Here is a 15,718-nt window from a genome sequence, read left to right as displayed (position 1 = left end):
GTTCATTCCTCCTTTAAGAATTCAGTTTCCTCACAAAACTGCAGTGGTTTACTTTTTTAAATTAAAATTTATTGTCAAGTAAACAAGCAGACATTTCCAAGTAAACAACCAAGCTAACCCTAAAACTTGGTAACACTGCCCTGTGAGTTGCTGGAGGAGAGCGGCAGGAAACGCGGAGGTAGTGTTTGAGATGCCCCCCTCCCGGCTTGCTGGGCCTGTTCTGCGCCAGCTCCCACTGCCCAGAGACCCGGCAGGACCCGGCTGCACGCAGCCACTCGCGGACACCACCCGGCAACCGGCCCTAGCTGCCCTCCAAAGACACCGCGCTGCCGCCACAGGGCCCCAGCACCAGCAGCCGTGAGGGAGAGCCTTTAGGTGCCCATCGCGATCGCCTGAAAGCCTTCGCAGTTGAGAGAGGCTGAGGACGCGCGCAGGAATCAGGCGCCATGCGAACAAGCCGCCCCAGCCGTTGGGCTGAGGGGGCCTGATTTCGAATGCGGCAGCGCCCCAATCGGAGGCGCGGGCGGGGCGAGGCGCTGGGTTTGAGTGGTAACCGGTGGTGCGGGAGTGGAGGGTGTTTGGTTTGCATGTTGCGAGGTTGTGATGGCGCTGAGTAGGGTGTGAGAGGCGGTGAGGGGCTGGGGAGCGAAAGGGCGGGGAGGTGGCGGGCGCTGGGATGGCGGAGCACAGGCGAAGGGTGGTGCGGCTGGCGGTGCTGGAGGATCTGCGGGCCTCTTACGGAATTAAGGTGAAGAGTGGGAGCTGCCTGGAGGCGGCCGTGCAGCCCAGAGCGGCGGCTGCGGAGGTAAGTGGGGCTGAGGAGGATGGTAGCGCTGCAGTGCCTAGGGGGGACACCCTCTGGCCGGGCAGCGACGGTACCCGGCTTTCCGCCGCGGTGGGGTGGGTGAGCTCGGTGGTTGCTGCAATATGAGCAAAGCTAATGTGAGCCTGGTAGCTGGCCTTCCGTCCTCGGTGGGCATCGATTCTGGTATCGGGGACGTCACCGTAACGCTGTTGTTCCTGCTTATCCTTGATGGGGTTTAGCCCTCTCTCGGGGGGTGGGGCGGGCGGACGGCTGAATCCCTTCAAGGAGAGAAGTCGGTTTTCCCCCTTTTTCCTCAGCAAGCAAATGCTCCAGATGTTCCTCAGGGTGGCCATGTCGTGATGTAGTTAGATAGTGGTTTAGTGATGCTAAATTCCTCCCCCCACTGCACACCCGCACCCTTATTTAGGACCTGAACGCTGCGAGGTAGATCGGATGGTGAAGGAGATGGTTCTTCTGTGTTGATGTAGTTGATAGCCACTCAAACACGCATTCATGCCTCTGATCTGCACAAGAGCTTTTTACTCTTTACTGTGTTTAATGTCAGTCACAATGGAATTTAAATCTTTGTCATTGTATTATTTCTCAGAATACGTATCTATTGTTTCTAAAAGCTTTATGTTTCTTATTTTTACTTGATTCCTTAGATTTTTGCTTTGACGAGCTTTGTTTTTATGGTCTCTCAGTATAAGATATGGCTATATACATATTTTGGTACAGAGATCTGTGCTCTGAGGAATGAAATCTATCCTGTTACCTTAAATACCTACTTTGAATTTGTTGAAGGGGAAAAAGTGTGCTTTCTGTCTCAGTGCTCTTAAGTAAAACTAAACGTAACAGATGCCAGTTTATACAGCATTGAAGACTATTTCAGAACACTGATTTTCTGGTAGACTCTAACTTAAAGCATGGATGCTATCATGTCCTAACCAAGTTCTCCATGCAACTGATACGGCACAGAACTGAGCATTCTCACAATGAGCTTTCTGTAAGATGGAGATATTACAAAATGCTGTAGTGACCCTTAGTCAATATAAGCCAAGGAAATTGCAAAAACATGCTTGAGTTGTCCGGTAATGCAAAAAGCAAGGGTAAAGTAAAAGCCATATAAAGCATGTGGTTCTAGGCTCTTCCCTCTCCCTCCCACTTAAAGGGAAGATAATAAGAGCTGTGAATAATAAATATATGTGATGATAAAAGATGTGTATACAGGTGCCTGTGGTACTTAAATAAGAGGAAAAAAACATGTTTAAATAACAGTTGACCAAGGTAGGCAAAGGTATAGAGTATATTGGTTTGCTGGGTGCATTCTATTTCTATTGTAAAGGAACAGAAAACTTTAAGAACTCAAATTGTTACTTCTGATGTTTCAAACAAAACCTAGCAAAGTGAGGGTATTGGTTACAAATATTGAATGTTATGTTACAAGTCACTTGCAGTTCTCTATTGCATAATCTTGTAAATACAGGGGGGAGAAGGGAAGGGGGAACCCAAACCCCAAATAGTATGTATCTTGGAGTTAGTTCTCTTTTTGTACTTTTAGTAGCAACTTGGAATACAATGGCAATGTTGCTTTTCTTCCCTTATCGAGTTGTTTTTTTGTAGGCCTGGAGTGGCCTAGTGGGTTAGTTATTGATTAACTATTGTCTCAACATGGTCAGCACTTTGAATTTCAGGTATAAATGACTAAGAGTTTGCATTCATCTCTGATAACAAGTTGGGTATGATCCCAATCCTCTCCTGTTTGGGGAGGAGCTGGGTTGAACCTTCAGCAAATACAAGTAGAAAGAGGTGGGGCAGAGAAATAAAAGTACAAATTGCAACATTGAAATGTCAGCTTTTATAACTGTGCAGGAATCTTGGATATTTATTTTTTTTAAATGCTGTAGGTGAGCAACAGTAGATGCTGAAGGAATTGCTTGTTTTCTAATATGTAACAGATAAACTGATGTCCAGCTATAAGACAATGGAATCGTAACTGTTTCTCAAGTACAGATGCTAAATGTAAGAGTTTAGAACAACTTTCTAGACTATTCTGTTGAGTTTGATCATCCATGAATTGGCAATCCTGAGTGCATCAGCTGATGGGGGGGGAAAAAACAAAACAAAACACTTAAATATATTCTGTGTTGCGTTGATTTTTTAAGAAAAATAGTCAAAAAGGTACAGTGAGATTCCAGAAGAGTCTAATATCCCTACGATATTACCTGTAAATGGTCCCCTTGTAAAAAAAAAAAAAAAAGTGCAAAACATACTGCAGAAAACCTTTCTATTCTTTCACGTAATCTAGGGTGTTACCTGTACCAGCATACACACAGATAGCTGGAGAAGATAGTTCTTTTCCTATCTGTCTTATCTGAGGGACTGTTCTTTGTCTGAACTACCCTTCCTTTTGTACTTTGTGGAATATGTGCTTTTCCTGACTGTATGTAGTTGGTATCCTATCAACTTTTGAAAAACATTAATTGAATTTTGTGTTTTAGGGTAAAATCTTTGGGATATCTTTTCATGCGCTACCACAATCACTTGTGCCAGAATATGGTTATATTCCAAGGTAAATTGACACTTTAAATTTATGCTTTGCTCTCTTTATAGTATTGAACTCTTGTCAGAAGAGGGAACGTATTTATTCCAAACCTGCTAAAGCTTATAGGAGATGTAAGAATAGTTTCAGTTGGAGAAGAAGGGATGCAGAAGTTAGATGGGAATTCAGAGCCACAGCTATCATTCAATTGTATTTCTTTATGCTACTTGTCATTGCGGAAAAACTATCCTATATGTGCTTTATCTGTTTATCATTTAATAGCTTTTCTGGGAAAAGATAAATCTTATTCTGAGTATCAGAACTATGTTACTATGTTACCATTTTTTCCTCAGCTTTCTTGTTGATTCTTGTAAGTATTTGGAAGAACATGTTCAGACCGAGGGACTCTTCAGAAAGTCTGGATCTCTTGCTCGTTTAAAAGCTTTAAAGGTATTATTGACAGTTTTGTTTGTTTGGTTTTTTTTATTAAAAAAAATAAATCTGCATTTCACTTGGTCATCTGCATGTTTTAGTTTTTGGGCTCCTTTCAGTTATAGTCAAGCTTTAATATTGGAAGTAGACAGGTAATATTACTTGTTTTAGAAATTAGAAGAGCTCTAGTTCAGAAAATGGCAAACTTCACCTCCCCCCTCTCCCTGCTCTGGGAATTTTTTCAGCTTTCTAGACAGCAAAAGTACACTTTGGGATTGAACAAATTTGTTGGCAGTTACACACACTGGATACCATAAGGATATTTGTTTAGCTGTGTTCTCCCAGAAGGATGGGCATGTGTGAAATACATAAATTAACACATGTGGTCTGACAACATTATCTGTGTTTCTTTGTAGATACTGTAGTTAAGTAAAACATGACAAGGCTGAAACTAAAAAAATGGGCAAGTTGTGACTGTTTTCTCTGATATGGGCTAGAGGATTAATTCCTGAACTTAGGAATCTTGATGGTATATTGAAGACTTCAAATCATCTTTCTTATGAACAATTTCAGAGTAAACTGGATCAAGGTGAAAACTGCCTTTCAGCTGCACTGCCATGTGATGTTGCAGGGCTTCTTAAACAGTTCTTTAGAGAGCTGCCAGAACCCATCCTTCCACCTCACCTGCAGGAAGGCCTTTTCAAAGCTCAGCAGCTAGGAAATGAGAAGAAAACTGCAACTGTGTTGCTGTCATGTTTGATGGCTGACAGAACAATCCAAGCTTTGAGATACTTCTTCAACTTTCTGAGAACTGTGTCCCTCAGGTCAGTGTAAAAAGAGTCCTTGTAAAGATCTCCCAGTTCCTTTAATGACTTCTCTTTCCAGGCAATTGCTATAACTTTCTGTGAGTGATTTATGACTTTATCTGCAGTCATTCTCTAGAATTCAGTTGTGGTCTTTTCTTTCATAAATCCAAAGTGTTACCTTAATGAAACTGTATTTTGCTGGAGACTAGACTTTGTTCCATTCTTCCATAGCTGTATTCCTCATTCTTGTTTGGAAAACAAAAGGAGTGACTGATAAAATTCACGTAATCTAAGTGGCGCCTTGCGTTCCCCAGAACTGACCAGGGTCTGTAACCTCTTGATTTCAGTAACATAGTTGTGTGGTTACTTAGCCTGGGGTGCATAAGTCTAAACACATTATTCTTGGTATGTAAGTGCTCAAATGAATTAGTCCTTTTTTTTTTTTCTTTTCCAAATGGTATTTGTCTTATTTGGTGTTTTCTCTCTCCACTGCTTATGTCCTGATAATTTGTGTGAACCCTCAAATTTTTCTTGTGAAGATCCAAAGAAAACAGAATGGATAGCAGTAATCTGGCAGTGATTTTTGCTCCCAACCTCTTGCACTCTAATGAGAATGAAAAGATGTCAGCCAGTACAGAAAAAAGAATTCGCTTGCAAGTTGCTGTTGTGCAAACACTTATTGACCATGCATCGGAAATCGGTAAGGTGATAAATGTTTATCAAAATGTCTTGTTTCACATACTTGTGTACAAGTTTTCAACTTGTAAGGTAACTTTTAAAAAAATATTTCTCAACTAATTCAGGGCAAGTACCAGAATTCATCTTGGAAAAGATTCCTGCAATGTTAGATGTTGATGCCTTTCAATCTACTCCCTCACTGTGGGGCTATGAAGATGGTGAAAATGAATCTCCTAGTGAATGCAAGAAGAGGAGGCACCAAAGTGTTGGGGGTAGGTATGTTGTCTGAAAGTTTCAGCAACTAAAATCGAATTATTTTGAAACTTGATGTTTGCTGAATCTAAGCACATGCTGCTTCCACAAGCAGAAGACAGGCCTGTGAAATTTGTTGGGTTTGATTTGCAAAATCTATACAAGACCTCAATAATATTTACTGTATATTTACTTCACTTGTATTCTGATGTGTCTGTCTGCCAAGAAAGCTATTTTGCTTGTGCTCAGATTTGTGAAACCAGATTAATATTCTGGCCTTTTTTTCGAGTCCAGATCCTGCTGCAGAATCATAGGATCACAGAATAGTTAGGGTTGGAAAGGACCTTAAGATCATCTAGTTCCAATCCCCCTGCCATGGGCAGGGACACCTTGCACTAACTGGTGTCACCCAAGGCTCTGTTCAACCCAGCCTTGAATACTGCCAGGGGTGGATCATTCACAACTTCTTTGGACAAGCCATTCTAGTGCCTCAACCACCCTCACAGTAAAGAACATCTTCCTTATATCCAATCTAAACTTCCCTTGTTTAAGTTTGAACCCATTACCCCTTGTCCTACCACTGCCAGAGAGTCCCCCCCCACATCCTTATAGGCCCCCTTCAGATACTGGAGGGCTGCTATAAAGTAAAGGTGTTTTTTTTTGGTGTTTTTTTGTTTGTTTTTGTTTATTTATCTTTTTTTTTTTCTTGCTAGTTTTGAAATTATACTTGGAAACTTAGGTATTTAAGTCAGATCATGAGAAGGCAAGGATATAAATGGCATGTGTGTTTTAAATTAAGTAACTATTTTGTGTTTTGAAGCATAACTTTCAATTCAGGTGTTCAAGACCAGGTTGGACAAAGCCTTGGGTGATATGGTTTAGTGTGAGGTATCCCTGCCCATGGCAGGGGGGTTGGAACTTGGTGATCTTAAGGTCCTTTCCAACCCTAACTGTTCTATGATTCTATGATTATCTGATACTGTGTCCTCTGATATGGATGCGTTTGGTTTGGGCATCTGTTTTTTTGGTGTGGGTTTTTTGTTTTTTTTTCAGTTTAGCCATTCAGTAGTTTCTTTGTTCTGCCAAATACGGCCAATCAAATGGTATGCTCTCTGTTCTGCATTTTCTTTGAAGAAATATTATGGAACACATATTCTTGACTTCAAATCCACTGTAACACTGATCTTATATGTACTGATACAAAAGTATAAGTATGTATTCAGCTCATGTGCCTGGAATATTAAACAAGACAGCAACTGAATTTAAGGTTTCATTATTGCATATATTTAGCCAAGGTGTGGTGTGGTTGTGGTTTTTGGCTTGTGTTTTTGTTTGTTTTTGTTCTTGTTTTTTTTTCCTGTGTGTGTAATCTGCTTCTATTTTTATACTGTTAAAAACAGGGTAAATGTAAAACTTCATGCTGAGTAAAACTACTCTGCTGGGTTTAATTTTGCCTTCAAAAAATAATACCCCAAACAAAAAAAAAAAGTTCACAGAAAAGTTGTATGTTACCTTCATACTTCTGTTTGGGCCTAACTTGAAAGCTGTAAGAGCTTTTCAGCTTCAAGATGACTGTCTAGTAAAGTGTGGAAGTCACTGAGACTTTGAGGAAGACTTGAATGGGTACCTGGTAGGTTTGTCTACAAGAAATCACAAGGCATATAATTTTATAATGACCAGTAGAATTCAATTTTCTACAAGAAACTTCTGTCATCCATGCATGATTTTATTTTTTTTCACAGAAAATAGAATTTTTCAGCTACTGTGAAATGAATAAACATTTTTGTGAGAAGATTTATATTTTTCTTTACATAAAGCAAGCATTTAAACTGATTTGTTTTTTCTCTCTGAAAGAATACAAGTTAAACTTGAGTTGAAAATAGAGCAAGACAAACTTCATAATTAAATTTGATTCCTTGCTGTGTCTTGCATTTCAGATATTGTTAGTGGTGCATTGAATAAATTTAAATCTAACAGAACACCATCCACTACACCACAACAAGACAGAAGCGGTAGGTATTGGTGTATTCTTACTAAATAAAACCTATGCAGTATCTTCTGGATTTGTCAACTATTTTATTTTTTTTTTTAACTGAAGAACTGGAACTTAGTTGAAGATAACTGATTATGTTTTAAGTAGTTTAAAACTTTGAATATAGTTACATATTTATTGAGGATACTGCATTTACTGTAGTTTTTGGAGCAGCTACAGTCACTGCAGCAGCGGGTGTGTGATTCTAGGATTACAGAACTGAATTTGTGCTTTTCATCTAATGCATGCTAAGGCTTCAGTGCAGTAGTGCAGCATTTTATCATCTTTGGAATTAATTTACCAATACTGAAATTCTTTCACTTCTAATCTCTCTTAAACTTACATAAGATGACAATTATTTCTTTTTTTTCTTAATACATACTTCCTTCCCCCCCTCCCCCTCCTTATGTTATTAATGTGTGAGTTTGGATTTTCTTTTCTGGTACTCTGCAGCAAAACAACAAAATAAAACCAACCCCTAAGCTATACAGATTGCTTTGCCTCTTCAAAATGCATGCACTTTGGCTGAGCTTTTACAACAGTACTCTTTTTTTAAACTAGAGTTAAATAACAAACAAAACAACCCTCTATTTATATTTTTGTAAACTCTCACCCTTTTAAGTTGTTTTTGCAAATTTGGATTTCTTAATTTCAGTCCTTTCATCTGTGACTCCGGTGGTTCTTACTCCAAGTACCAAACGTAAACTTCCATCTGACTGCTCTCAGGGCTTGTCCAGCAAGAAGAGACGATCTTTAAAGCATAGTTTTGCTTTTGAGTTGTTACCAAGTAGCATTTTCACCAGCAGCTCAACACCAGCATCAGGTACAGTGTCTTCACTTTTCTCTTGCTGCTTGAAGAGGTTGTTTCTGGCTTTTAAAGGTACTGACTTCTGTTCTTGTTAGGCAGTCATTGATAAACTTCACTTAACAATGCTCCTTGCACGACTTCCCTGTCTTAGTCTGTGTTTATGTTCATCATAGAATCATAGAATACTTAGGGTTGGAAAGGACCTTAAGATCATCTAGTTCCAACCCCCCTGCCATGGGCAGGGACCCCTCACACTAAACCATATCACCTAAGGCCTCGTCCAGCCTGGTCTTGAACACTGCCAGGGATGGAGCATTCACAGCCTCCCTGGGCAACCTATTCCAGTGCCTCACCACCCTAACAGGAAAGAATTTCCTCCTTATACCCAATCTAAACTTCCCCTGTTTAAGTTTTAACCCGTTACCCCTTGTCTTATCACTACAGTCCCTAATGAAGACTCCCTCCCCAGCATCCCTATAGGCCCCCTTCAGATACTGGAAGGCTGCTATGAGGTCTCCACTCAGCCTTCTCTTCTCCAGGGCTTCTCTTCTCCACTGGCTGTTATGTTGCATGGGTTGACCTAAAGCAAAATCTGTTTCTTGTTTTCTGTTCTATTAATCTCTCAAATTTGCCACTGTATGTTTTTATCTTTTTCAGTCCCTCTGTACCATCTAGGTTGTACTTGCGTTTGTGTCTTAGCACACAAATCCATGAAGACTTCCTGTGCTTCCAACCTTTTTAAAGTTGTAGTCTTCTCTCTCCTAAATACTTAAATAGCAGGTCTTAGCTCTAAGTGAAATGTAATTGTTGCTGTTATAAAAGTTTTTCTTGAATCCAATCACCTCCTGTTTTCTCTAGATCCTAAAAACCCCTCAATCTATAGAGGAAAAAAAAACCAAAACCAAAACACTCGACAATGCTTTAATACCATTTCATTCTACTAGAGTGCTTCCAAGTATTCTGCAGATCCTGTTTTGTTTGGTTCCTTAATGTGGTGCCAACTGAAGTTAGAGTAAAAAGAAGTTTCTGGATTGGCTATGTTTGGTTTTGCCTGAAGATCAGGGCTTTTTTTCCTCAGTTGAGAATTGCTTTGCTTTATTAAACCACTTCATGCTCATCATGAAATTCTTGTTCCTATGGATAAGCAACTAAATCAGTAACGCTTCCCAAAGACAGAAATAATGCATCTGTTTAATTAAAAAATGCTTACTGGAATAGCAACTCTTTCAGTTGTTGTTGCTTTAACTGTTCTGGCTAGGTATGCAAAAGAAGCACACTGCAAATAATATTAAGGCTGAATTTAATTTTTCTTATTAAGCTCTTAAGTTTGAGGAACTTATCTGATGATAGCGTGGAAACTTGAGGTAGTAATATCAGTAGCATGCAATAGATTGCATTCTTCTGCTTCTATGAATGCTACAAGCAACAGCTTTGTTTAATATTAAAGAAAAGTGGAAGTCAAAGAAATTTCAAGCCAGCACTCCCCAAAACAAGCAAACAAATCTGTGCTGTTTAAAAATGTATTCCTTATTGTATTAACTTAAATCTTTTTCTGGAAAATATTTACATGATCTTAAAATAGTCACTATGGTTTTGTTCCTGTAGTTCATTTTGAAGCAAGCCCATGTGTGTGTCTTGAGTCATCACAAATCTCACTGTCTCCTTCAACTGCTGGTGAAAATCATCTGTCTAGTACAGGGAACAGAAGAAGTAAAAGACATGCAAGCAAAAAATTATACAGGTAATTTGCCTTAACTCTCAAACTAAAGATAAATTGGAAAGGTAGGTCTAGAGCCCTTGACTGATGTGTAAAATCTCAGTCTTGTTTGGTGTTCATAACATAACAAATTTTTATAGTATCTTAAAATCACCAGGTTTTCTAATGTGGCAAAATAGAGCTAAGCAAAAGATCTGGTATATTAACCTTTTGTGCCTATTAGGAAAGCTTGTCAAGAAGGCAACAGCAAAAGTAGAACTAGAGGAAATAGCCATAAATAAGTGTCAGTATTTTCATTGCTCTCCTAAAGTGTTAGTGTCACTTGTTCTACTCTGTCCTTCCAGGGCTGAATCAGGAAAGACAGGTTGTTTTTCTCCAAAGATTAGTCGAAAAGAAATGGTTCGTAGGTCATTACGCTTGAAGTTTGGTTTGGGAAAAAGCAACAGAGAAATGGTAAGTATTCTGCTTCTAACCTAGTTGTCTTGTTACTGTGCATATTTTAATCCCAAGTTTTGGGCACTGTAGTTTCAGTAGCAGGAAGGACCTGTTATCAAGGACACGAAGATTTAGGTTTAGTTTCATAGAGTGCTAACTGCTCAGCTTGTTCTGGGTTTGGCTAGGGGAGGAGACAGATTGGATAGCTGACCTGAACTGACCAAGGAACTGTTTGGTGACAGTATCATGCTCACCAATAAAACCAGGATGGGTTGAGTTTTTGCAAAGTAGCCACTACTCATGGTTTGCTGAGCATTGGTCTACGTGTCATGAGTGACTGGTTTTGTGTCACTTGTGGGTTTGGTAGTTTGTGGGGGTTTTTTGTCTGGTGGGGGTCTTTTTGGGAGGTGGTGGTGATTTTGTTTCCCCTGCACCTTTTGCCTTTCCAATTTTCTCCATCATACTGCTGGAGAGTGGAGGGAATGATCAAGTGGCTGGATGGGACCTTACCTGCTAGCTGGGATTGATCTGCCACAATTGTGATCAGTTGGTCTCAGTTTCTGAAATTCAAATATTGCAGAGCCTATGCACAGAATCACTATGTTCAGAGTGTGGTTAAGCCTGCCTTACTGCAGGTGGGTTGTTCCCCACCTAGGTCTACCGAGAATCAAGGGAAAATGAAGTACAACCAAGAAAAGTCTGCTATGGCTGATTTACATAGCCTTTTCCTTGGAGGTTCCTCTGTAAATGAGATTCCAAATTACAAGATTATATGAAAGTAATTAATGCCTTTCATTCAAGAATATTGTATCAGGATGTGCAGTTGGTAATAGATCTGAAAATATTGGAAGGCGTCTTGCAAGTCAACAAGGTTTGGAAAACAGAACCGAATGCGCAAAAAAAGATGTACTCTTCAGCCCACGTGTCAGTGAAAAATTCCCTAAGAAAGGTGAGCATCTAACAGAATGCATTAGGTGGGGGAAACTTTCTTTTTTCTAAAGCAAAAGTAACTTTATGAATGAAAGTTAGTGACCTCCGGGGAAAAATAATCAGTTTAGGACAAACTTGTGTTTCTAGTGTATTTTAGTAGTCCTCTTGTTAAGTGAGATGAGATGTGATTTCAGTTCTTAATATTACAATCTTTTTTCATATCTCTGAAACTTAAAGGAGCAATAGCATCTTTTAATTCATTGCTGCTTTGATAATTAAGGTTTTTAGCAAGAATTTTGCCTATAATCATTATGATCATGAAACAGCATTCTTAAACACTATGATATTTATTTTAAGGTTCAAAGAATGTGAGCAAGTCAGAAGAAAACTTGCTAACTCCAAAATGTCACAATAAAGTAGTTAATCGAATGTCATGGAATAGTACTACTGTTGCAGATTCTCAGGTGATCAGCAGGAATGAGGAGATTCTTCCAGGACACCCTAAAATGGGAATCAGTTCTTCAGAATCCATTTTGGTATTTGGAAAGCCACCATTAATTCCAGATGAATTCAACTCCACAGCTGCAAGCAAACAAGACAACAGCTTGCAACTTAGTGAAGAGGAAAGTAATTTGACTGCAGAAACACTGCTGAAAGTTAAGCAAGCTTTCTCTGCATCTGGAAGTAATCTTCACAATTTGAGGGGTGATACAAAGTCTTCCTTCTCAGATGCAGCAGATGAAACATTAAAGGAAACCTTGTGTGTCAGTGGGATCAGTCCAAAGAAAGAATTGTTAGCTGAAGAAGTTTCTGAACATCTAGCGAATACAAAATCCAGAGAGATGTCACACCAATTTAATCAATCTTATGCTGTTGATAAACAGCAATCAAAAAAAGATGAAATTAAACTATTGGGGAAAAGAAACTTCACAACTTCTGTTGAGATTGAACTTCAAGTCCTGAAGCCAGTTATAAAAAATGTAACAGAACTTCCTGTTCTGCAAGTACTGGCCAGGGAAGACAAGTTGGCTCTTCAGAACAGTTCATCAAAAGATGACTTAAATAATTTAGATTCCTTTGGAAGAAAAGAGGAAACAGAATTAATGCACTCACAAACAGCTGAAAACTGTGTGGTAAAATGCTGTAATGTGGAAGAAGGTACTGCTAAATTTCCTGTGGCTGGACAGCTTCCTACTTCAGAGTTGCCTAAATCGCAAACTGAAATAGGCAACCAATACTTGCAAGCTGAAAATTCTGATAAAACTTTAACTAAGCCATCAACTGTTTCTGACCATGGAAAGGTTTCTGACCACATACAATGGTTCAACAAACTTTCATTAAATAATCCGCGTTCTGCAAGCAAAACTAAACCACCTCTTAAGTTTCAACGTACTCCTGTTAGACAGTCTGTAAGAAGAATTAATTCCTTATTGGAGGCTAACAGACGATCTGTAGGCTCTCAGCTGCTTAAAGCGAGTGAGGTTGGTTCACCGCTTGTTAAGTCTTTGAGCTATGATTCTGCACTATTGTCCTGCACAGAAAAGCCCTCAGAAAATTCTGTGGCGTTGCCACTCAGGAGTGAAAGTACACATGACCAAGTTTGTGTATCTCGTAAGCAGCTAGACTTAACATCCAAATCATGTGGCAGGCTGTTAAATCCATCAGACAAGCCTGATGTTTCTGTCAGAACTGCTGGAATCCACGAACCGAAAGTGACTGTTCATTCATCAAAGTCTGTTCTAGAGGATCTAACCAATCAGAGACCAGTGAAATCCAGTTTAAAAGGTAATGCAAATATAAATATTCCAGAAAAATCTACGATTGCAAGAGGTGCTCCAGGAAAAGAAAGAGTTTGTTACAGAGGCTCTCCAAAGAATCCAATATCTAAAGTGAAACTGCTACCAGCTGCAAAACCTATAGACTTGTGAGATCAAATATGATGGTTAATTTGGCTTATTGTAACTTGGTTAACCTCTAGAAAATCTCAATTTGTATGATTAATGTTTTAGCTCTATTTGTCAGGTTTTTTCTTTTTTTTTGTTTTTATTTTTTATTTTTTTAACTGTATGAGTCAGACTTGCACAAATAACAGTTTATGTTGAGGTTTTCTTCATTTACTGAAACTTTTCCAAATATTAGTCAAGTCTACCCAACTGAAATTGACATCTAAAACAAAAATAACCTGGTTTTACAAACGTTTGTATTAGATCCCATACTTGATTATCTCAGCTTCTTAAAACATGCTGCATCTCCCAAAGTTTTTGCAGTATTTAGACTAAGTACAAAGTTGAAAAATTTCTGACATTTAAAACGAAGCTAACAGACATGAGAAAGAAAATGTCTTGATGCTTGTGTATTGGTAGTTAAATTTATCTACTGCTTAGTTTTAAGTGTATTGTAGCACTACTTTGGATCTTATACCATGTCTACTTCTTTTGAGACAGTGTATATTTATTTCTATTGGAGTAAACTGGGAGAATGTATTTTGATATATGTACACACTGGAGAATTATGGGAACACAGGCAAAATAAATGTGCAGGTCATTTAAGTGACAAATCTTAAAACTTCATCCAGCAATGTGTTCTGCAATAGGTACCAAGTATTTTCAGTTGTGAGCAGTGAAATGTTTTTATCTTAATATGGCAGGGTGGTTTTAACTTATTTTTAGAGCAGTAGAACAGTGTTAAGTAGATGTTGCAGAAGCAGGTTTAGATGCTGATAATGTTGCAAGAGATGAATGTAAGAAGCCATAGAGTTAAAAGTTGATTTGCACAAGCAAATGTTTACATCTTTTGGAATTAGAACTGTTTGTTTGTTATCGGTTGTAAAATTATTTAAGAGTAAACACTTGAAACCGTTCGTTAGCTTTCTGTATGTGTGAATTGCTTATTGGCAGAATGTAAGAGTTGAAAACACTGCATAATTTCGGTTTTAATAAAACCATTGGTGGTGTCCCTTTTCTGACCCTGTTCTTCTATAATGACTTGGAAATTTAGATTATGTTGTCATATGTGAACTGTGGACATCAAAAAGGAGTAAGTTGGAAAATACTTAGGTCAGAAGTGATTCTGTTCTGGCTCTTCATAATAGATACATGTTGGTAAGTCTCACAACTAGCAAAAGGATGGTACAACATAATTTAGCAGGAGTAGGCTTCTAAGCTTCTTGTGATATGTTAATGAAAGGAATAGTTCTGCTTGCTTGCTTTCTATTCTCTGCCTCCTTCCCCACATACCCCCAACTTCCTAGCCAGATCAGTTCAGCTCAGTGATCTGATAGAAACCTCCTGCCCCCATCAGCCTAGTTGAGCCTGCCTCCTTTAGTTACTAGATTATTGTCCAGATCTAATACCAGAGAAGCAGTCATGAGAGGGTCTTAACAAGGTTGTTTGATGTTGTGGTTAAGTATTGGAAGCTCCAGTTTAATGAAATAAGGAGCCAATGTTAATAGTCACCACCATCAAAAGAGGCAGCTGCTTCTTGCCATTGTCAGGAACATGCTCCTACCCTCTGCCTTTGACTGGCTGTAGGCACCAGAGCACCAGATTTTGTATTATATCACTGAGGTAAATAAGGAGGTCCCTATTGCTTAATCCTGTAAACTGCAGATGTAAGAGCAAAATGAGACAGTAATCTACATTTGAATGTGTAGTTTGTGGATTTGTTCTCGTTTATGGGGTATAAATCTCAACATTTCTGTAGTTATCCTAAAATGTGTCACATTCATGTCAGTAGCAGTGAAGATGTGACATAAAATAGCTTTTAGAAATTACTGTTTTGCCATGTGCTATTAAATGACAGACCCCATTTAGCAAGTTCCTTTTATAGTTGCCTTTTTATCAGCCTGTGCTATGGGTGGTACACACACGTGCTTAACCTGGAGTCCTCTGCTGCAAGCGCTTAGCGATGGCTGCCGTATTGTTACCTGGCATACCTGTGGTTAGGTAAAGCATCATTCTGCAAGTAGACCATTAATCATATTATTCTCGGGAGAGAAATCACAGCAGGAATACGAACAGTCACGGGGTAATGCCTTATTCCTGTAACCGTCAATCCATCAACACCCTTCAGTTTATTTTTAGACTATTGTGTTTAGCTGAAAGGGGAGATCGCCAAGATCCCACCGAGCTTTGCGTCATCTCCTGGCTGGACAGATCCATGCAGCAAGCACACGGCCGGGCAGGTGCACACCTGCTGCCGGCCTTCTGGCACCGGGGGAACGTGGACGTGGGGCAGCGGCTGCGCACGGAGGATGCGCGGCTGCGGAGTCGCCGCACACGC

At 39.4% G+C, this 15,718-nt stretch overlaps 1 protein-coding gene across 4 annotated transcripts; it reads left to right on the top strand.

Annotated features, from left to right (window-relative positions):
• Positions 1-632: 632 nt before the first annotated feature.
• ARHGAP11A (Rho GTPase activating protein 11A) lies at positions 633-14,402 on the top strand. 4 transcript variants are annotated; one of them, XM_062619320.1, is made up of 12 exons: positions 633-805; positions 3,307-3,377; positions 3,701-3,797; positions 4,353-4,603; positions 5,125-5,285; positions 5,389-5,535; positions 7,453-7,527; positions 8,203-8,370; positions 9,961-10,096; positions 10,417-10,525; positions 11,309-11,456; positions 11,795-14,402. In XM_062619320.1, the coding sequence occupies exons 1-12, from the start codon at positions 677-679 to the stop codon at positions 13,363-13,365; spliced, it is 3,063 nt and encodes a 1,020-aa protein (XP_062475304.1). In that variant the 5' UTR covers positions 633-676; the 3' UTR covers positions 13,366-14,402. The 4 variants fall into 4 exon arrangements, with proteins under 4 accessions (XP_062475304.1, XP_062475306.1, XP_062475305.1 ...); XM_062619322.1 differs by lacking the exon at positions 5,389-5,535; XM_062619321.1 differs by lacking the exon at positions 7,453-7,527.
• The last annotated feature ends 1,316 nt before the right edge of the window (positions 14,403-15,718 follow it).

Source organism: Pezoporus occidentalis, unplaced genomic scaffold (genome assembly GCF_034315485.1).
Source record: "Pezoporus occidentalis ecotype Australia unplaced genomic scaffold, CSIRO_AGI_Poc_V1 ctg21, whole genome shotgun sequence".
Classification (NCBI taxonomy): domain Eukaryota; kingdom Metazoa; phylum Chordata; class Aves; order Psittaciformes; family Psittacidae; genus Pezoporus; species Pezoporus occidentalis.
Note: the sequence above shows the minus strand (reverse complement) of the source record. Positions and strands in the feature narration are given on the sequence as shown.

Excerpts from the sequence above, each read along its gene's own strand:
- ARHGAP11A (XM_062619320.1), top strand. The coding sequence starts at position 677 with ATGGCGGAGCACAGGCGAAGGGTGGTGCGGCTGGCGGTGCTGGAGGAT. Across the intron at positions 3,378-3,700 it reads GAATATGGTTATATTCCAAG|CTTTCTTGTTGATTCTTGTA; the intron begins GTAAATTGACAC and ends TTTTTTCCTCAG. Across the intron at positions 4,604-5,124 it reads CTGAGAACTGTGTCCCTCAG|ATCCAAAGAAAACAGAATGG; the intron begins GTCAGTGTAAAA and ends TTTCTTGTGAAG.